Source organism: Vanessa tameamea, chromosome 16 (assembly GCF_037043105.1).
Source record: "Vanessa tameamea isolate UH-Manoa-2023 chromosome 16, ilVanTame1 primary haplotype, whole genome shotgun sequence".
NCBI lineage: Eukaryota > Metazoa > Arthropoda > Insecta > Lepidoptera > Nymphalidae > Vanessa > Vanessa tameamea.
In genome coordinates, this window is record NC_087324.1 from 2,114,089 (window position 1) to 2,138,278 (window position 24,190).

At 33.6% G+C, this 24,190-nt stretch overlaps 1 protein-coding gene across 2 annotated transcripts in view; it reads left to right on the plus strand.

The window, feature by feature from the left end:
* Window positions 1-24,190, plus strand: part of LOC113395765 (tRNA dimethylallyltransferase) — a 249,494-nt gene that overhangs the window by 192,349 nt on the left and 32,955 nt on the right. For both annotated transcript variants that reach the window (XM_026633441.2, XM_064217279.1), the window contains exon 4: window positions 14,177-14,300. In XM_026633441.2, the coding sequence (XP_026489226.2) occupies window positions 14,177-14,300 (124 nt within the window). The remainder of the gene's footprint in view (window positions 1-14,176; window positions 14,301-24,190) is intronic.

Genomic DNA, 24,190 nt, shown 5'->3' on the forward strand with positions numbered 1-24,190 from the left:
ACCACCGTTCTGTTTTATGGTGCACTTGCAATTAATGTTGCCTACTTAAAAAAATATAGATTAAAAATACCATATAATTTTTGTTTGATTGAAAATAATTGCTGATTGCTTGAAAGTGACTGCTTCGTCTTCAAATCTTTTAACGTTTTTATAAACTCTTTCAATCATTTTTGATAATAAATGGACAAGCATTTAGTATTCTATATAATTTATTTAATTTACTCAATGAGGCTCATTTGAACACTGATAAAAAAAAGAAACTATTCATGAAAGTAAATTAATTAGAAAACTATATTTAAATTAATCCTATACGTTATATACTTACAGTCTATTCCGATTGAAAAAATAACAAAGATAAACAAACCTCAGATTTATGTATTCCATTAAATTTTACATTAGCAGCCTGTAAATTTCCCACTGCTGGGCTAAGGCCTCCTCTCCCTTTGAGGATAAGGTTTCCATATTCCACCACGCTGTTCTAATGCGGGTTGGTGGAATACACATGAGGCAGAATTTCGTTAAAATTAAAAGCTCAGCTATATTATACACTACAAACAGTTCTCGATTGATATCTGTATGATACAACTTTATACCAATAACCAACTTACTACTTTAATTTTAGTTCCAAAGTTTAAAGGGCAATTTTTAAACATAATGAATATTATAGACCATTCAAGCTGTCGACCAACGATACCGCGTTAATTCGATTTCAAATGTAGTTTATTTGGCTATTGTTTTCTCATGGTTGGAATAGGCTATATTTACAATTATTTTAAAATATTTTCTCAAATGCTGAAATTATATTTGACAACAATTCTAATTACGCTATGCGCTGCGGTTACACTCGCGTTACTTTGGATTAAACATTCACAGTAAACATGCACTGGCTGTTATTCTTGAGATAAGCGCGTTCGAACATACAAAAACTCCAGCTTTATAATACGCACTAGGTATGCCGTTAAATTCACACTTCGGGTTCAATTTAAATTATTCGTTGTGTAAGTTTCATACATACTACAAGAAATTAAAAAATTACAAGTGTACGTCAAACTGATTGACGACTGTTTTACTTGGTGGTAGGGCTTTTTGCCAGCCCGTCTGGGTAGGTAGGTACCATTCACTCATCAGATATTCTACCGCCAAACAACAATACTTAGTATTTTTGATTTCCGATTTAATGGTGGGGGCTGGGTTACTTTGAGGAATGGTTAATATTTCTTATAATGTCTATGACCAGTGGTGGGCAATATACCATCAGATTTACAAGTCTACCTAAATTTAAAAAAAAGACTTACTATTTCTGTCCTTAGGGTTCCATTAAATTATATATCCTAACCTACCGCAATAACTGAGACCAGTTATTGAGGAAGGTTAGGATCGCAAAGATTCATAACCGAACTGGCTTCTGAGATTAACGTACTAAAATATACATACTCACGGACTTTATAATACATACTAGTTGTTTGAAACGACTATGCCGCGTCTTGTCTCGTCCTTGTTCACGTCCCAGGCTACATCTATATCAAATCTGTCTATAGTTTAGTCGTAAAAACAAACAGGTTGACAGAGTTAAGTATTAACTACTTATAAAATAAGTTTATAATGTCTCCCGGTTACACTCCTGTTCTTCGGCAGTCACGTGAAGCTTGCGTTCGTTCTGCGCCTGAACTCTTTCGGATTGTGTCGGTTGTTGTCGATCCATCGGATTATGAATGTGTGGGATATAAAGTACACCTGTGTATAAACACACACTTGTTCACTATAATATGTCCTGCATAGTTGGCTTGTCGCTCTTGATATTGATCGGTGTGGACGAAATCAGTTAGGAGGATATCATTATCTTAATAGTCCATAATTGTTTTTTTTTTTTTTTATGGTATGCGGACGAGCACATAGGTTACATTGTGGTAAGTGGGCACTACCGCCCATAGACAATGGCGCTGTAAGAATTTACATTCATTTTAACCATTCCTTACATCACCAATGCGCCATCAACCTCGGGAACTAAGATGTTATGTCCCTTGTGCCTGTAGTTACACTGGCTCGCTCACCCTTCAAATCGGAACACAACAATACTGAGTACTGTTGTTTGGCGGTAGAATATCTAATGAGTGGGTGGTACCTACCCAGACGGGCCCTACCACCAAGTAAACTCCCTGGCAGGATGTATTACATACATATAAATATAATTGTAGTTAACTAATATGACTGACTGATATATTGTATTTTTAAATGTCGATAAAGAGTAACTACTGAGTTTCTTGTCGGTACTACTCGCTAGAATCTGCATTTCGAACCGGTGGTAGCTTCAGTTATACTCATATAGTTTGTTAAATGACGATTCAAAAGTGCGTAAAATTCTACTTTAATAAAGTATATTTTGATTTTGATCATTAAGTTAATATAAGTTATATGCACTTACTGAGAGATTATCGAAGGATTCATCCAGCTTAATAATTCGCAGGCTTCGTGACAAGTGGCTTCTCAACAGCAGAGAAGTCATAAGGCAATAAAACACCCTTCGTTGAGATTTTTCACTGCAGTACAAATACAAACTGACAATCAGAAACGTAAAGCGACGTTGAGGTGCGAACGAAATCCTATTTAGTGGTACGAATCGATTACATACGCAGTCTCGCTTGTGACGTAATAAATTTATATCGACACCATAAAAGCAGAAAAGTATTGTTTTGTATACAACGCAGCCGAGGCTTGATATCACACTGTACAGTTGTCAAACGATAATAAAATCAACGAGTACTTAGATCGTTGACGTAAGGTTCATTTTGCTTTATTGTATTTTAGTGTTACGCACAATACGATAGCATCGATTTTACGCCCGTCCGCTCATGTCATTGGTAATAACCGGAAAGTTATTTTGATGTTTTACGGTTATTTTGCTTGCTCGCTTATCGACAGGATTAAATGTAGGATAGGATAAGTGGGGTATAATCTAGCGATGGTATATTCGCTAATCAAATGGTGTTACCATGTTCGTGTTTATGGATAATAAAAAATCGTATATAAATGGACATGTCTCCTGTGGTGGTCCAATGCCACATCAAATTTTATAAAAAAAAAATTACGTTCTTAATTTAAAAAAAGTATTACTTTTTCTTATCTTAATTTTAATGCTAATGCATTACTTGCATTAGCTCCTTTATTCAATTAGAATTTTGTATCACAATTTCCTGGTAAACAACCTTATGAAAGGTTTGAACATCGTTTAAATTGATATGTGATTTTAATATTGACAAATAAAGATATATAATATTATATAAATTGTAATACCTAAAAAATGAACCGTTAGTCTTCTGCTATGCCCAGCGAATATTTTCTATAAATATATTAAAATTTACACTATACCCTATTCTGCTACAAATCGACCCCTTAGCTAAATTTTCTTAGAATTTGTCCAGTCAGGCGTTACTCAATAACAACCTTCCAAACACAAAAACTTTCGCATTACATGTATAGTATAATGTACTACAGTATTGTACACCTTATAAAGATCTTCAAAAAAGTTGGTATATGTCTATCTCTTAGGGATAACCCACAATTCCCTTTTTTATCCTTTACTTTTTACGAGAAATATCCTTATCAAATTAAGTACCTTAAATACATTGTGCATTTAATATAGATCAATATAGTCCTTTACAGCACGTAATTTAAATGAATATTTTCGAAGATATTACAGATTTAAAACGCAGGGACATAGCGGTTTTTATTGTCTAATGACTGAAAAACTGCGAACGTTGTAAGACATTCTGTTGTATATTTAGTATCAGCATTGCACCCGAGCGAAGCGGGGGCGGGTAGCTAGTTCAACATGTAAGACATATGTTCTGTACGAAATTTAAAAATTAGCAAATCATACTAATTTCGTAGATAATTAAATCTCCAAATGGGTCAAATTCCTAGAACGACCGTCGCGCCCCACCGCCTGACTAATCCTATCAGATGATAGCAAGTGTGGCCGCCACCTGTGATATTGTCACACACTGCGCAAACACATGTGCGAAGCTTCCGCTTATAATAAACTGTTTCCATTGCAGACCCATCCTAGAAATGACGGGTGATAGTTCATAGTTATTTACAATAGTGTTTCGTTATTGAAAATTTCAGTAAAACTATATTAATATTATAAATGCGAAATTAACTATGTCTGTCAGTCTGTTACGACCAAACCACTGAAGCGAATTTGGGGAAATTTGCTATGAACTTGACATGACGTGTTTATGCCTAAGGCCTGATGACGCGAAGAGCGCAGCCACGGGCGACAACTATTATATGAATTAACATGTTTAGAACATCGTATTGATAAAGATCGTCAATGGCTAGTTGTGTAGTTAGAGAGGAAAAAAAATAATTGACAAACATACAACATGCCTGTCTATTTATACATAAATTATGTTCATTATTAACTTCTTTGTATTTCTTACTAAGGAAATGAGATGAAAATTTACACATATCAACTATACAGGAACAATTTTATTTTATTCTCCTGCCCTTATCCTAGGGAGCCGAGATGGCCCAGTGGTTAGAACGCGTGCATCTCAACCGATGATTTCGGGTTCAAACTCAGACAGGCACCGCTGAACTTTCATGTGCTTAATTTGTGTTTATAATTCATCTCGTGCTCGGCGGTGAAGGAAAACATCGTGAGGAAACCTGCATGTGTCTAATTTCAACGAAATTCTGCCACATGTGTATTCCGCCAACCCGAAAACCTTCTCCTCAAAGGCAGAAGAGGCCTTTAGCCCAGCAGTGGGAAATTTACAGGCTGCTAATGCTCTTATCCCAATTTTATTTGGGGTCGGCGCAGCATGTCTTCTTCTTCCATACTTCTCTGCCTGACGTCACCTCACTAGTAATATTCTTTTTAGTCATATCGTCTTTCACACAATCCATCCATCGTTTCTTTGATCGTCCCCTCCCTCTATATTCACATACAAATGTATATAGCATGAAAATAAACGAATACGAAATTAATGCTTTTTAGTACCAGTATCGTTAACTTGTAAACAATGGTTCAAACGAATTTCGATAACCAAAAATCCGCCTTTCAACTTTTTCAAAAGTCACGTGCAGTTTTTTCGTTTTCTCATTAACAAGTCTGAATAATGCTTTGGTTCTTTTGGATATTTTTTTTATAATTCTAAAACCGAGCTACTTATAAAAACCCTTATATAACCGATATAAAATATCGAACATAATCTCTCTTTGTGACAAACCAAGACATAACGTCTTAACTCCCGAGGTTGGTGGCGCGTTGATGTGATGTAAGGGATGGCTATTATTACGAATTCCTATTACAAGATGCTTTCGTATTGATTAGAACACACTTTTCTTGAACCTTCGAGAAAAAGAGGGAAAATTCACTTGTTGAGGTCGCCATAACGTTTTTTTTTACGTGACTATTTCTGCCATTTCACTCTACTGTTAAAGAAATTCGTTTCAAAAGCGCATAGATTAAATGATACAATGGAAACTGACTCATATTTCGGAGACAAATCTTTTAAAATAATCCACGCGACCCCACAGGCCGTCAGGATGGTTTATTAATTACAGTACATTATTACAATACTCTGAATTGGTCGTTCAACGATATCATTAATAATACACGAATAGGTTTAGGATTCCGCAACGAATTGCGTAAATCTATTTTGTAATTTGAAATAGTTTTTGCCATTCCTTAATTATTTATAGTAGACTGTATTTTTATATGCTATAGGTAGGAGGAGGAACAGAAAACGTGATGAATGGTCACCAGCCCCGAAAGATATTTACTCTCAAAGAAATAAAATACGACACAAACCTTGTACTAACACTGGCTCACTTACCCGTCAATCGGAACACAACGATACTAAATATTGCTGTTTGGAAGTAGAATATCTGATGAGTGGATGATACCTACCCAGACGGGCTTGCACAAAGCGTTATCACTATGTAATTAGTGAATTATTTATAAGCACAAGAAACTTATAAAACCAATTCTATAGTTTATGGTACCTCGGATTACATTTAGCGACAGAGAAATAATTTAAAATTAATAAACCAATTTTACTGTACCAATAGAAACACTAAAAAACTATGAATTAAGTTGTTTAACCTAGATTGTGCAAAGGCGACCCAAATGCAATACGTGCAATATAAAACATATAAATGGTAATTAAGGCAACTGTTTTAAATAATAATATCCAGACTTCACCGAAGAGCAATAGACAAGGCAACCGGTACTAAATTTCGAGACAGTGAAGAAGGTCGTAGACTAATCCTAAAATTTAAATTGTTGCTAACATCACTAATAAAAACCAACAACACGGCCAAACAAATTTGATGAAATATGGAATGAAACGAGCTTTAACCCCAAAAAAGGCCCTGGGCTTTTTATGCCTAAGACCCGACGACTAACCCCTTAACCATGAGAGACGCCGCGAGCAAAAATAAAACAAACATAATAACTAGAATATATCATAAAATTAATAAACATACGGAACTCGTATTAAATTTACACGGCTACGCTTACCAACGTCTAAAATATTCCATTCAAGTTTAAACGATGAACGAAATCGCTAAGTTTTTCACACAACGTAAATATTGATACCAGCATCCTCGACTAACGAGTTTTTAATGTTTATGAATAATTCCGGTTATTTATAAACACATAGAGAACCCATATGTTGCGGGGCTTAAAAGCAAGAAACTATGGCTTAGATATAAAAAAAAAATGTAACGGTAGCTCTATGCGACGAGAACATGAAATTCGTTATTGGTTTAAATTTAAATCCAGTTAAATAGCGAAACATATATATACTAGAACCTTCCCCGGAGCGCGCTCCATAAACTGGTATCAGTTTTATGAATACTATATTAGTAGTTTCTTTCCGTTTGGGAAAACAAAAAAAATGTCTCATATCGTCGTTGAGCCTTCAATGCGCACGTTCTGTAAAAACAGTTTTGTGATAACTTCAATAATTTAAAAGTTTTAAAATTTAGCTATGCGACGTTCATACACAGAAAGCTACATAAATTGAAATAACGATTAAAACGACATAAAAATCTAAAAATAAGAAAAAAATACTGCGACTTTTGCAGGCGGAACGACGGTATATAACATAGATTTGGTTTAAATGTACTTCGTTCAAAGTAAGTGTATAAATTATCACTCAAACTTGTGAATTTTGGTAATTTCAAGAGGAATACAATAAACGCTGTACCGCAAAGGCACAATAATGAAAACACAAATCTTGACCGAAAATTACGCTCCCGTATTGGAACAGAATGGTAGATTAAACTTGAATAGTTTTTTTTTAAAGACGAGTGAAAGCCTTAAAGCAAACAGTGAGACAAATGTACTTTATTTTACTTCTTTGACTGGTTATTGGTCACCACCGCCTGTATATATTGGTGCTCTAAGAAATATTCAACGTCATTAACATTGCATGTGCTACAGTTACACTGGCTCACCCAACGTTGAAACCGTAACACATCAATATTAAGTATTACTGTTTTTTTATATTGTTTGGCTCCCTAAGTTAATAATGATGGACGTACCATTAAAATGCATATTTCCTTACATCAATTTTACTTCAAAGTAAGTTGCATACATAAACATCATATTCATTTTTTATATGTTTACAAACAAGTTTACAACAACCGCTTGAACTCCATATCTATATTAAAAAACGAACCGAATAATCATATTCAAAAGAAAAAAACTTGGAATATTCTTTGTATGCAAACGATTCGAATAAAAGTAATTACCACTTGTTAAACAAATACCAGTTAGGGTCAAAACGTTCTGTGTGTTTAAGCTTCTAACAATAAACATGTTATATTCATTACGTGGTACCACGCCTCGTTTCTACCGTCCACCTTCAGTAGGTGACACTGACAGATCATTAATTATCCCCCACCTCGACTTGACAAGTCGTCACATGTGACAATCTCGACCAGAACTATGGACAACGAGCTCAAAACATTTTGAATCTTATGTGATTGCATTAAGGCACATTTGCACTTTCTCCAGTCGTTAAATTAACATTGCAAGCAGACCTATGATATAATTATTTTTTGTCTATAAACTTAGGCCGCGAAGTCAACGACCTGTCTTTAAGTTTTTGTTGCTTAATGTTCTGTTCTGTAATTTTCAATACTCGGTATATTGTAACATGTGTTTTTGTTATCATTATTATTACGTAATCTTATATCTGGCCATATACAAAAACGCAACGAAATTAATCGAATTCGAAACCATTATTTAAATTTAATATGAGATCGGTTGATGTTTAGCGTAAATTATTAAAACATTAATTATTGTAAAAAAGGTTTTAAATGGACGTCAATCAGTGCGAGATTTATGTGGGAAATGCTTTTGTGGAAAATAAAAGTATTCTTACACGAGTCGGTAATTTAAATAAACTCGAACAAAGTTAACTCGATGTGCATAGTATTCGAATCGATATATAAACTTCATGCGGTTTTGATATTAAATTGTTTTATTAAAGAGAGGAATTTATAATTTGGCTTCTAATAATTTATGACTCAAGTCTGTCCCAACCAAGTTTACCACAAGCAAGAACGCAAATACGGACTCTCTCTTTACCTTCACGACTTGGTGACAGGACCGAAAACGGAGCTGGCGCAGCAACATGCTGCTATATGTGTCCGATGATTAAAAATTACTGATTAAAATAGATACACCAAAGGCACCACAACATTTCTGTGAAGATACAAACATAAAACAAAAATAAAGACATTGTCTATTCTTGCGAATTAATAAATTACTCCTTTAAATGTTATACACAGGTGTTCCATAAACCAGCGATTATACTGCAGGTGACGACAGGTCATGATAAACGATAATAATCCATTACATGTTCCGACGAAGACTTGAAAAAGTCAGAATATTGCGAAAATTATGACTTATAGTACTTTTGTTCACGTATGTATATATACTGAGCTTAAGATATCAGGACATAGATCATCTTTAGCTCATTGGGACATTCTGCATATAAATCTATAACGCATTTAAAACTTGACAAATGTTTTGTGTTTTTTTTTTGGACATACCGTACGCCTTAGTATTTAGATTGTCATGGAGTACGTTAAAGCTGGTAGATCAGCGTAACAACCAATTAATTCTTCAAAGAAAATTCTTTAACACAGTATCGACCTAACCGTATTAGTAATAAGGATAAAAATGGAACGGACGGAAATGTGTGATGCATTCCAAAGCGTAAATGAACCTACGGATGCCCTTTACTATTTACTTATGACTAATTCACCTTGAAATGGAAATGGGAATGCCCACGCTCCAGTGTGTTGGACCTAGAAGGCAAAAAATGGCTTAGTGGCCTGTAAGCGTGTTTTAAAATTTTAAATTTATTCAAAAATGGTTGAAAATAATATTCCTAATGTGGTATTGGTGCATACAAACTACGGAACTAAGTTCCACGTACTGCGTTTCCTCGTGTGTACTTCTAATTAATATGGACTATTCGAAAGGCGGATGAATAGTTACTGCAAAGCCAGCTTTGACAGTTCTACAAATCTCCATGGGCGATTGGCGCTTAACTTGAGGTGCTCAGTGGTTAGACCGCGTGCATCTTAACCGATGATTTCGGGTTCAAACCCAGGCAAGCACCACTGAACTTTCATGTGCTTAATTTGTGTTTACAATTCATCTCGTGCTCGGCGGTGAAGGAAAACATCGTGAGGAAACCTGCATGTGTCTAATTTCAACGAAATTCTGCCACATGTGTTTACCGCCAACCCGCATTGGAGCAGCGTGGTGGAATATGCTGCAAACCATCTCCTCAAAAGGGAGAGGAGACCTTAGTCCAGCATTGGGAAATTTACAGGCTGCTAAAGTATGTATGTAATGTAACAGGGTAACAAGACTACTATTGATTACAATAAGCTGAACAATTAGGAGAAAATAAATTATCGATATTAAATAATAATTCGCAAAGTAAACCCGATTGTTACAATTAGCGGTCCCTTCTCGAGTTCCTGAGATACGACCACAAGTCTCGTTCGTTGATTAAGACAGGAAGCGGTTCATTAGGCGGCCAATGAATGACTTCATGACTAAAACCAGAGGCTGACAACCATTGACTAATGTACTATTTGATTTGACAAATTTCGTCAATTTATAAAGTCAATTTTACGTTCGATTTTGTTTGAGAATTAATAGATACTTATCTAAAATAATGTATCCTGCAGTATAAAAGTAATGAATTACTTATCTTCTTGAAATTACCTTGATTGAACTTTAAGCTTTAGAATTTAAGAACTTATCGTAATGTCTATTTTTGAGACTAATAGCGTTCAATGTTTATAGATTTTTCATCGTATACTTATGTGTCTGAATATTTTTTTAGAAAGATATTGTTAATGGAGTCCTATGAAAATATTACACGTCACTGATGTTTAATATAAATATTTAGAAACACAAAAACAAACAGTTACATTTGTACAAGTCGTATTGTGAATAATTGAACTTGTACTATAATTAATTTGAAAAAGGTTGACGAACACTGTCGCAACTAATTAATTTTATATCGCCCGATAACTGTGGTAATTTGGCCCATTCACGTGTACCATTTCAATTGTGTCATTTGTGTAATAATAATTGATTAATTATATTTAACAAAAAATCCCAAGAGGCGTTATAAATGTTACATAAATATTATGATGTCTTCCTGAAGTATTACAAGTCACGGCTGTCATAAAGAGAGACAAGTATGTTCACAAGGGCATTCTCTATATCCGGACTCTCATGACAAAGGCGTGTATTATAATTTTGATTGAACTTTATTCTAATTTTGATTATACTATTAGTAATTCTACGACCCCGGTAGCTCATCGCGCAGTGATACTACCAAAGCCGTGATATTATAATTTAATAAAATGTTGTACAGGAAAACATTTTACCTACCCTGCCCCTCTAATATTACCTTTTCAGCAGAAAAGTTCGTTGCCCAATTGTGGACATCAACAGCCAATCATTGTTGACTATTAAATTCATCTTTTATCACACTGGTGTAGGGTTTTTTGCAAGCCCGTCTGGGCTCTAGTCATTAGTTAATCTGCACCTAAAGCCAGTGATCTAGTGTAATTAGCAAAGTGTAGCAAGCACAAACAATATAACATCTTAGATATTGTGGTTAGAACATTAAGGTGACAGCACCAACGGCAGTATCAACAAGCGGACGTGACCATTTAACGTCAGATGTCCCCTTTGTCCGTCTAACTATTTAAAAAAAAAAACGCAAGATCGAACTCGGTGCGTCTCAAGTCTTGAAGATTTGTCAATGACTTCCGAAAATCGGACCGATTACAATAACTCCCAAACGGGAAGTTGAAAATAAATGATATAATTGAACACAATGTCATGATCTAAATAAGAACATTGATTTATTCTTCTCATAATCAATATACGTCACTTTAATTGAAAACGTTTAGTTGAAACTCTGGGAACGACGGCCGAAATCGTACTTATTTCCTCTTTCGCCTTTCAAAAGACGAATGAACTAAATCACGGAACAAAAGCGTAAATGAATGGTTTTATTGACAATTGCCAAAGTCAAAGCTGGGATTTTATGCAAGGGAGATGAGAAACGGACCCGCCAGCAGCCGTTTATTTTACATATTAATATGTTGATTAAATGATTGTGGATTTGAGACTATCATACATACAAATATAAATTTAATCTAATTACGTCATCATTCATCATCATTAGAGCAGCGTGGTGGAATATGCTCCAAAATCTTTCTCCTCAAAGGTAGTGGAGGCCTTAGCCCAGCAGTGGGTAATTTACAGGCTGTTAATGATTAAATGGAAAGTCAAGATGGCAGATGTAAAGATTGACACACAGAATTGGAGTTGGATGATAAATGGAGACCAAAGCAGGGTAACTAGACTAGAAAGTTACTGGCCGGTTAAAAAGGCAACTTTTTTATTTTTTTATTATTACAATTATGCTAAGGGGCACAGATGTACGTAGTTACATCCACAGTTATAATATTGACACTTAAACATTTTATCAACATTGACGATATTAGAAATGGTTAAATATAGCTAATGTTAATCGTGCTGACTGTTTACTATCAGATGGCCCTTTCCATGACTAATGAAAAAAAGCAAATAATTCATTAATATCAATAGTTAAACTCTACAGCCCGCAATATATTGTATATTAACATATGAGATCTCAATTTCGACCATCACTTCTTGGACTATTGCATCCACTACTTAAAATCTTTACGCTTGGTTGAAGAGGAAAATAGGAATAGAGGCAATGCAGTAAAAAAAGGATTACATGTTTTACAAAAAAGGCAAAAAAATCTAAATAAATAAATTCGCAATATGGAAATTCGAGCGAATTTACTTCACACTAATGCCATTTTTTCTTGCCATGATGTAAGCGGGGTCGTTGTCCTGTTGTTTTTTTTTTAATGTCTACCGGAGCACTGAATATTCGTCTTTAGCAATCGGTTTTTATAACGAACTCCTTAGTTATTGTTTATTGATTTATCATTGCGGTCACGTAGACGTTTTCCTCCTAACGATACTGCGAAAGTGTATATCTGTGTGTATTTCCTAAAAAATATTTCTTAATATTCATCAATTGAACTGAAATATGGAATTATGAGTCAAGATATGAAATCCTCTATCGGGATCTAAGTTTTTTAAGCAAACCTTAAAATCTAAATGTACCCTCTCATTGGTAAAAAAAAAACAATAACATATATACTATATAATAATTCAGTTTCTAGAATATCTTTCCGACAAATACACTAATCGCACCATTTTATGTTTAGGATGTTGGGTCTTAAATAAAAGTATTTTTATTGGAGACCTAATTTCAAACAAAAGATAAGATCAATCAGTTATGTTTTTTATTCGTTTTTAATGGTGACCTTAACATACCATCACTTGACCGATTACTACTTTAATGACTACTTGTCTATTTTATTGTGGTCAATAAAAATACGCGATGGTAACAGCTGCCATTATACTTAAGTCTTTCTCAGAATTATTGGAACGTAACTGTTATTTTATATTTATCTTTAAATAGTTTCAAAAGAAAAACCAAAACGGATTTGGAAGTTCGAATAACGAACCAAATCTTATTATAGTACACACGAATATAAGTTTTATATAGACGTCATAAAACAGTTATTCCTTTGTATTATTTTAATGAATACTGCATCAAGTATTGCCTGTTCGTAGACGCCTGCGTCTTGTATTGCGCTCTCTCGTAGACTTAATTCAAGTGCTCTTTAACGACTTTTAAAGAACCACTTCAGGGATTGTACACAAAAGAAACGGATCATGCTTGCTAATGAGTTTCGTACCTAGGTATTAGGTTTATGTGGTAACAACTGTCTGTTCCTCGTGCAGAACTCAAACTGTTATCCAAAACGACCATAAATCCAGAACTGTATAATTTTATCATTGCATTTCGAGGCATTTTAAATTTTGTGATGACTTATTTCTCTTTATGAAATGAAGATGAAATCATTTTGTCTTTATTTATACCAATTTTGTGTTAAGATTGAATATTTTTTGGTTTAGTTTGATTACATCGAATTGAAGATTTCGATTTTATTTTCATCATACGTAATGGTTGGAAATTGAAAAGTCGTATGATATTGAATTGCACACTAGCTGTACCTGCGCCTTCGTATGTGTTTAAATTTAACAAAAAAGTTATTGTTGTAGCCTAAGTTACTCCTTATTACATCAGCTACATTCCCTTCAAGTCGAGCCGTTCCAGAGATTATCCGGAACAAACAGACAGACAGTCAAACAAAAATTGAACCAAAATGTTATTTTGGTATATGTACCGTGTGTACATAAATATGCATTTAGTAAAAAGCGGTTATTTTAATGTTACAAACAGACACTCAAATTTTATTACATGTATAGATATAGATATAGATTAAAAAAGAACTAAAGTTTTTTTTTATATTTCGACAATTTCATCACCTCCTTTTAGTATATATAATAATATACCGTAGTATACCATTTTTCGCTCCTAATTTTGTTCATAAGATATCCTTTTATCGTTTCAAATGGTTCTTTGATATTTTATAGAAGTTGTATTTTTACACAAATGTCTCTTACCAAACTTAGTTTGTAAAAATATTAATATTGTTGCAGGGCAATCGAAGTTTGGCTGAAAACAGGTCGTCGTCACAGCGAAGTGCTAGACGAGCAGAAAGAAAGCGAAGGGCAGCTGAGAAGGCCAGGCGCAACTGTCATACTCTGGCTTAAATGTGAACAGGTATCCATTTAGTCTTAAAAAATATCAAGGCTATTTGAAGGCTATTTGAAGGCTATTTATATTTATAGTTCAAAGTAATGGTCCATTACTGATGATGGTAAAGTTATATCATTTTGGACCCATTTTAACTGGCACGATACAATCAGACTTATTCCTTGTATAAGTTGAGATGGACCACTCTTGGCCAAGATTGCACCAAGCGGAGCACCACAATAATCAGATGTCAAATGACAATTTATAATTACTTGTGAGATTATTTGAATGAAGTACATTTAAATTTTTGGTAGGTATAGTCTGTAGTAAATCAAGTATGTTATATGTATATATGCTTAAAATTATAGTCGTTATTCCGTTACACTAAGCAAAAACAAACTGTATTCAGTCATGAAGACGCGCCCTTCCACGTTAAATTATAATCATGTGCTTTAGTATGAGTGAGGGACGCTCGTGCATTATATTTGTGTGCGTGAGACGACTAAGTATAAGGACAGCAAAAAAAATTGCAAATTAGGTTATTTTTGTTGTGTTTATTATGAAAAAAATATTAATTTAGCGCCTTTGTGAGTGATCATATGTTAACCTGAAAGTATTCGAAACTATTAAACCGCGGTTCGACTCGCCTTTGACCGTTTTATTATTCAGTTGGTTTTTTTTTTACTTAAAACCTTTTGATTAGATACAAACATGATTAAAAAATACCATTACGATTAAAGCAACATTAAAATGTTACCATCGAGGCAGGTCATTATCGTTTAAGCATCGAAGCCGCCGCCATCTTGCAGCTAGGGGTGAAAAAAACATAAACAACGCGGTCACCTGCGCGCGGGCAGAGATTGGCAGGTGCTACGCGCTCACATCTGCAACTGAACGAGATTTAAACTGCACCTTAATACATAGATTTATGGTTCAAAATGGTTATTTTATGAGTTCCTTTAAAAGGTAATGTTTTGCAAGCGTACTCGCACTATCATTTATTGTTAATGTCTCCAGAATAGGTGAGACCACCGGAAAAATATTTGTACTGTACGATTACTTAAATGTCAGTGTTTTACAAAGTACGACTTAATATGTTTACGTTTTTTCCCAGTAGCAATATATATATTTTTTTACTTTTTATCTATAGTGTATAATAATTCCGTATTTAAATAATACATTTTGTATTTTTTGCGTCTAAATCATACAATTATAATTAGGATTACTAGCTATTAAATTTTTTATTAGAGATTAATAGATATTATTATCGTGATAAATTGTTGTACATTATATAATACATTTATTAAATATATAATGTACTTAACTTGAATATATTTAAAAGTGAATTCAGTGGGAAATCTTTACCGAACTAAAAATTTCAACACAATCATATCAATTGATAATTTCAAATAAGTTGTACTCGATCGACTGCTATTGATCTAAAATTCCAACTATTATAATATAATTCAAAATTCGAGAGGACTGAGAAGGTTAATTTTTACAAATTTTGTAGGGGAGGCTCAGATATGCTTAGCTTGAAATCGTCGAGCAAGATATCTTGTGAACTGTCTCCGCCATCTTGAAAAAGGGGACAAATCTTATTTTTTTGCGATAATTTAACTCTCTGTCATGATACGAGAATTATGTTTGTATAATTTTTAATTAATTTAATTACGGTCTACATTTTAGGTCATCTGAATTTATCACCTATTTTGATCGTCGTTGAGATAGAATTGAAAAAATTAAAATATATTTATTACAAATCTAGTAAGGCATTTAACCCCTCAAAAAAATCACACAATCTCAAAAAATTATATTATATATTACTAAATCAATTAAAGAAATAATAATCGATTAAATAAATACTTTTCGCCTTTTAACTTAGATTGATTAATTTTCAATATGGATTCCACGTAATTGATTTTTGATCAAGTAAAATTGAACATTACTAATGCGCTTTATCTACTCATACGATATAAGTTTCCGCCCACGGCTCGACCATCGTTGGTAAGGGGGGTTGTCTTATAGGTGTTTGGTACATTTTGACAAAAGTAACCTATGATCCATTCCAAACTATAATCTATCTCTGTGCAAATTTTCATTAAAATTTGTTCCACCGTTCTGGCGTGATTGACAGACATCCATACATCCAAAACTTTTCATTAAATATAAAATAAAAATAAAAAACAGAAAATATTGCTGAAATTCTAGGATTCATCCGCCAATCCGCAGCTCTACGCTTCGAATTCATCTCCTTAAAAGCCTTTGCCCTTTGTTAAATATTAACGGACTATAAAAACAACTACCTATAATTACACTGGCTAACCGTTCATACCGGAACACGATAATTACAAAATAACTCGACGGTAGAATGTCCGAGCATAGATATCTATTTAATTATGTTAATTTTTTTTAATTGATTTTTTGATGAATTAATAATATACAATAACAAAGTGTGTTTCAATCAAATTGTTTATCGTTGAGCTTCAACACGGAGTCGTTATTTAATTATGGAAGCTGTTTATGGACTAAAAATGATATTATATTGATGTATCCAAAGTATAGAAGCAAAACCGACAGTTGTCTTAAGTGTATAGTAAACGCCTGTAAATTTCCTACTGCTGGGCCTCCTCTCCCTTTTAGGAAAAGGTTAGGAGCATATTCCACCATGTTGCTCCAATGCTGGGTTGTAGGATTCACATGTGGCAGAATCGTTGAAAATAGACAAATGCAGGTTTCCTAACGATAGTTTCCATCGTCCCCAAGCACGAGATGAATTAGAAACACAAATTAAGCGCATGAAAATTCTGTGGTGCTCGCCTGGGTTTGAACCCGAAATCATCGGTTAAGATGTACAAGTTCTAATCACTGGGTCATCTCGGCTCTTCAAACGCTCATTGGTAAATAAATATTAAACCACCGTTTAAAAATAAAAATATTAAAAAAACTCGTCAAATATATAAACTTCTCTAACGGTTAAAATTTAAAATAAGAATCGCGATCGATTTATTCTGCTTTTTTTTTCATAAACAGACAGTGAGTTATCTTCTACGTATATATCATAATGACATTTTATTATATCTGTGGCTTCCTCCTTAAATCTACTGTTAATGTAAAATTGCGGTTTAATTTGAACTATTCATTTTATTTGTGGCTTTATTGATATTTTTTTCTCTGAGCTATCGCCTCGCGATTGGTGGATTTGTAAAGTTATTTCTCTTTTTTTGTCTTTTTAATTTCGGTATTGTATCTGTGTTTTTTTACGCCAGATATTTCTAATAAAGTGTATTCTTGAACTTTTTTTTTATTTATTTTTTTAAATATGGGTTAAACAATAGACATCAATTAGTTTAAAATCTAACTAACTTACTTACTTAGTTGTTACTTAAAAAATATCTAGTAACTGTAAAATAAATGCTAAAAAATTTGTTACAGGTTTTTTTTTATTTTTTTAAGTTCGTCTAAAAAAATAATAATGAAGTCAATATATGAAGTGAGCGTCACTTCATCTCCAATATAATCCTTCTGTAACAAATATTATCTATCCGATATAACCAGATAGATTGTATGTAAATAATGTAATTTTATTTTTTTTAATTTACTATATTTTACGTAACATTTTTCTAAAAATATTTATGAATAATCATTTGTATAGAAACATCTGCACGAATAAGAAATCTAAAAAATGCCTAATTAAGATAATAATTCTCGTAACACCTTAGTTAACAATCTAAAGAAAAAACTAAGGTTTTTTCCTTATTTATGGTCTTTGAATATTTTTTTTTTTGTAAACATTCCGCCCTTAGCAGGTGCCGGGGTTGTCAGCTGAACGGATCGTTGTAATACGTCAATAAAATGATTAGGAATTACTATAATTGAAGGTTATTAACTGTTTAATGTATTGTTTATAATAAATGGTCGTTGAACGTGTTCTTAATATGATTATGATAGTCATTATATCCAGCTAACCGAATTCGTTCGCGGCGTCCATTCTCGACGGCAACGAAACAGCTGCACATGGCATTACCACAGGTGTACTGTTTCTGTATAGCCACTCTTATAGCCCGATGGAATAACAATACGAACTGAGATCAAGCGCAGGACCATAGGCTCTCTTGGACACAGCGCTGTCACCGCTAACTTCAAAACTCTTGGTCCTTACCCTGTTTCAACAGCATCTTAAATCAATAAACTTTTGAAGCATCATATAAACCATAATATAAAACAACGGTATTCAATTTTTCATATTGTATAAGATTTTTTTGTTTTTGTGACAACACTAAAAATAAACCTTTCTTAATCACTGCCATCTATAGCGCAAAAAAGGTCTCCGACCGTAAGTGGTTCCCGCTGAGTTCCTTTCAGTCTTATCAGGTCTTTCCTAACTGTTGAGAGATATTCGAAGATCTATTGCAAATGAAACGTTCATATCTGTTTCCCACATAATCTATGCCTGCTAGCAAAATTAAAAGTCATAAAAAGGTAATTAGCTCTGTGGACAAACGACTTTCGCTCACAATTATTAAAGGCACCGAGGCATTGGCCTTACATTCATGATAGTGTACATTCATAACGCCATACTGGGCTTTATTTGCGGATTTTATTACACCAACTCGCTCTTCATAAATTGAACATAAACCAATAAAACCTTACTGGTTGTTAGTGGCGGTTCTTCTCACACAAGATCTCGTACTGATTAAAAAGTCTAGAAATGAAACTGATTATTCGTATATACATATGAGGTAAATAAACTTTAAATGTGTAATAGTCATTAAACGATTAATAACAAAAGGGTTTATCATTCAAAATTTGTTACACATATCGATACAATCTTTTACTTTGTCAAAAAAAACAAGTTTTAAATACATCTTAATACCGTTTTGCAGCTGGTACATTGCAATCGTCTGATACGATGAAATTCAAGGAGGTTATTAAGGCAATTTAGGATATCGACTCATCCTTTGTTTGAGGCACGCGAGGGTACACCTGTTTCTTACATAGGCTGTTCTGGTTTTGATAAAGCGACTATTATTTTGTATCAATCGCGATTTTTGTTTGTGGTTTCGTCTACAAGACATGATATGACTGGATCTATTGATGCTTTAATTTAAATGATCATTTAAGCTTTTATTTATACGTTTTTATTAAAATCATTTTTATTAATGATTTTACTGTAACGTTATTCGAGGCATTAAAGATTTACTTTTATATTGATAATCTTTTCGATTTCAACCTAAAAAATTCTAGTTACAGTATAAAATCTTGCAATAATTTAAATAACATTTCTCCATGGCTCATGATAAAAAGTTTAATTTGTATATCATATATTTTTTAAGGTTTCACTTGTTTCACAAAATCATAAAGAGCAAAATATTATGAAATATATATTACCTAAAAATATATTTTTAAATAAATAAATAAATACAGTATTCGGATTCGGCCTTTTACTTTTCAGAAAAATGAAAACTTATTTTCCATGCTTTAGATACCCTCACAAAGCCCTTTTTTTTACGCTGGACAAACCGAAGCAGCCGTGCCCGGTAAGCACCTGCGTCAGCCTGAATGAGAGTGTGCCGTGTCTTCGTTCCACCCAACGACTCAAGTGGGGACGGATAGCCTCCACTGTCGCCAGGCCTGCTATACCCTCACAAAGCCCTACCTTATTATTAATTATTATTATTTTCTCGCTGTTGGGGTCTTGTGTAAATCCGCGTGGGTAGGTAACACACATGTCAGATATTCCGCCCAACAGCAATACTTACTATTGTTGTGTTTCGATATAACGGACGGGAAAACCAGTAACTACAGGCACAAGGGATATAATATTTTAGTTCGAAGGGTTGACGATGCATTAGCGATATAAGGAATGCTTGATATTAGATATACATATAGTATACTCGCTAGTACGCTTTATGTTAGCTTATATCAGTGTACTTGATTTAAAATTATTTGGTTTAAAATTGTTTAGTTCCGGTTTAAATATATTTCATTTATTAAAAATCAAATATTCAACTATTTATATTTAAAACTAAATGATATTTTATTTATTATAAATTGATGGCTGGACATATTATATAATAAGTAAAAAAAAAAAATAACAAAAGCGATTAATTTAATTCCCACAATAAGTTAATAATGAGGAACGCAAAATCATTGTGTCGCTAGCTAAGCTGTATAAGGTTCGATTTATTATACCGATTAAAACAATAATTGCTCATACGGATGCGTTTTATGAACAGCCTGTATATGCAGACGCGCACCTGTCGTTTATTTTTTTCATATTTTCCCTACGTTTAACCGAACATGGTGACTATAATAACCCGATCTGCATTACGGTAGGTCATACTTATATGTATGTTTTTTAATAGTGCAACGGCATGGACGACGGTTTTCTGTCAACAGGGTTTTAGTCCGAAGGAATGTGCTATTGTAATAATTGAATTAAATATTATAAATGTGGTAATAACATTTTTATTATGTATTTTATGATTAACTCAGACCCTTTCCCACGATAAGTTATGAGAAACGTATACTTTGTTTCGTATTTTTAAATTATATCATTTCGAAACAAAAAGTTTGCGTTATTTTTTTATTTTTTTCGGAAGGCAAACGTGAAAATTGCGTTGGAATCGGAAATCACCGTCACTGATACTAGACATTGGCAATGATAGATTTGTAAACAGCTCGTTTCATAATCTAAGCGCAGTCGACTTGTAAGTTTTAATGTGTGGTGTTCCCTTGGCTCCAATTAAACTAGTTCACTCCAGGTTCAAACTGGAATAATATAATAGTTGATGATGATCTCGTCCTGACCGATTTCAGTCACTCAGGATACGGGGCGGCGAATTCCACACGACTGAAAAGAGTTCAAACAGAGGCCCATCGTTACGTACTTACCGAGGCACGCGAGATTACACAATTACAACTTCCAAGCTCTGGGCGGTTACAGAAAATCTCATAAACTTTCTATCTATCCGACCCTCGAGATCTGCGACCTTGTATCGAGCCATTAGACCAACGAGGCAGTCTATGTGTTTTAATGTTAATGTTTATATATAAAATTATACTAAAGAATATCTACATATGAACCACTGCTGCTCTTGAATTTGATTTTGCAAGGAAAACATATCAAGCGTCAATATCGCAATGGTTAAAGGGCCGCCTAGCGATGTAAAAAGTCGCAGGATCGATTTAGACCCTTTGGGCTATTGTCGTCCCCGCTACTAATACAAGTGATAAGCTCAAAAGGAGGGGTAAATAGGAATATTAGTTATACCTTAATTAATTTGGGGCATTGGAAATTATTTATAAAATATATATATCAAACTAACGACACGCTCCGGTTTCGCATGCAATTTTTTAACCAAGAAAATGTAATGATATTAATACTAATTATACCCAGTAAGACACATACTCAAGTAAAATAAATAATATAGAACCCACCCCCTACAAACAAATTTGCCTCCTTATAATATTAGTTTAAATAGTCAATATAAATTTCCAAAACTACATCTAACCTCAATTAACAACTAACTAATATAAGATATAATACTTATCATTTTTTAATAAAGAAAAATTAAAAATATTTTTTCTAAGATTGCGAATCGTCAATTAATTAAGTTTATTTGTTTCTCCGGAAACATATAAAGTCACGTGACTACACATTTATAACTATAATCACCCTTTCCTTAAGCAATTAACGAATTCCTTGACTTTTTAAGTTGATTTATTGTACTCACTTTCGAATATAAGCTTGGAAGAAATTACTTAACACGAATGACTTATACAATTAAAAACAAAAATGTTTTTAATGCTTCAAGTATTCTACAACGAATAAACCAAACATTTGATGTTTATGTATGGCTTGGTGTGCAAGCCCGTTTGGGTACCACCCACTCATTATACAGTCTACGGACAAACAGCAATAAAACGTTTCGTTGTGTTCCGGTTTGAAGGTTGAGTGAGCCAGCGCAAGAGGAACATATTAGTACCCAAGGTTGGTGGCGCGTTGCTAATACGAGGAATGGTTAATATTTCTTACAGTACTATAAGAAAGATTAACCATAATGTAGTATATAAATATGTCTGTAAGGAGTGATGACCTCTGAGCGTCAGGTCATCCCACAGCTGTCAGTTTACATGTTATAAAAAATATCTCCACAGACTTTTGTTACTGTAACTGTTTTTGTTTCCATATGTGTTAAGTATCTATTAATTGTTTCGATCCTCTAGCGTATAAGACCGCAGATCTCAAGGTCCTGGGATCATACCCAAGTATATAAGTGTTAACTTTCGTGCCTTGAAAAGCACTTAAATTTGTTGGTTGAGGAATAAGTAGAGATGTTATGGATATATAAATTCAGATCTGAATTGAGATACGATTAGGTCAGTTTATTAAACTATTCCGGATTATCCGATTTTTCCGGATAGTTCCATTAACGAATATTAGATTATTTTGAATTTTTAAAAGCGATAATAACAAGGTTACAATGAGACTTTATTTCTAGGCTATTATGTGGTTTCAGTTACGGCAACGGAGCTCCATGATACTCCGCTTTTGCTTTTTACGCAGTGGAAACCTTCTAAAAGGTATCCAAGCTCCTGGGGTTCAGGTTATGGAGGAACCGGGTTATGAAGGATTCGTACCCACTAAAACCACTTCGATGGCTGTCTTCAGCACAGATCAGAGAGGCCGCGAGATCATGTGCAATGCTGTGTTCCACTTGTGACTCAGCGAAGCTCTCCTCATGGGGTGTAGATATTGTAGGCCCAACGCACTGTGCTATTATTCGCTACTGTGTACGGCAGCGCGAGACCATTTCAGCTGCCGTCCTCCTCATTACAGACAGCACAATCCATGAACAAGGACACGCAAGGCCTCTGCTAGAACCTACAACCCACAGCACCAGAGCGTTTAACGAGCAGCTAATACAGAATATCTATATAAAGATATTCGTATAGCTACTCTTTAACACCAGCGAGTAAAACTTCAAATTTACTGATACAATCTTTATATTGAACATTGCTATGTATGCTAGGTAAAGATTGGAAAATTAACAAGCTCAATTGAGTTTATCGACCCGCGAATGTTTAATGGATCACACGTTTTTATAAAGATGTTATCTGATAATGAAAATTTAATACCTTAAATGGACTCTGTAATTAATTTTTTATCATTGTTTTGTATATACATTTACGATATAACAGGATATCGTTCGTTGGTTTAATTATTAGAATAGTTAATTGTAATATTATTGTTGATATGTAAGTTTTTATTCAAACATCTTCGACTTCGATTAATATTAGAAAACTAATAAAAAATTAAAAAGTCAATAATTTTTATGACTGTGTTCTACAGCTACTTTTTGCTACCAGTACAAGTAGTACTGGTAGCAAAAACCACTACTCTTCAAAAATCTATCTATCTATAAATTATGAAATTGCATAAATGCATAAATATTTATGTTTCGTATTTTAAAACATATTAATCTTTATTTCATTTGTATTTTAATTGAATTTCTCGTCGATATCAATATATAGATACATGTATTACTATATAAGTCAATGCTAGATCATAATGCTGGAAGTTTCTTCAATGCGATGCTGTGATACACAATTTGTGATTGAATTTCACCCGACCCTTGAACTCTTCTAATCCATATTTAACTTCACGAGATGCATATAATATAAACAACACAAAAGAAACCTCAGTTATATATTTTCGGATTTGAATTTGAGATATCCAGTTAAGACCTACGTATTGCTATTCACTGTCATCTCCTTCTAACATATCATGCGTACTGGAGTTATGACATCAATAGGGTATTCTACTATGTTTGAAAAAGTACTTCAAAATGTTGAATTCCTAATAAAACGCACCAAAAAAATATATTTCGGCTAAATAAACACGCTTTCTT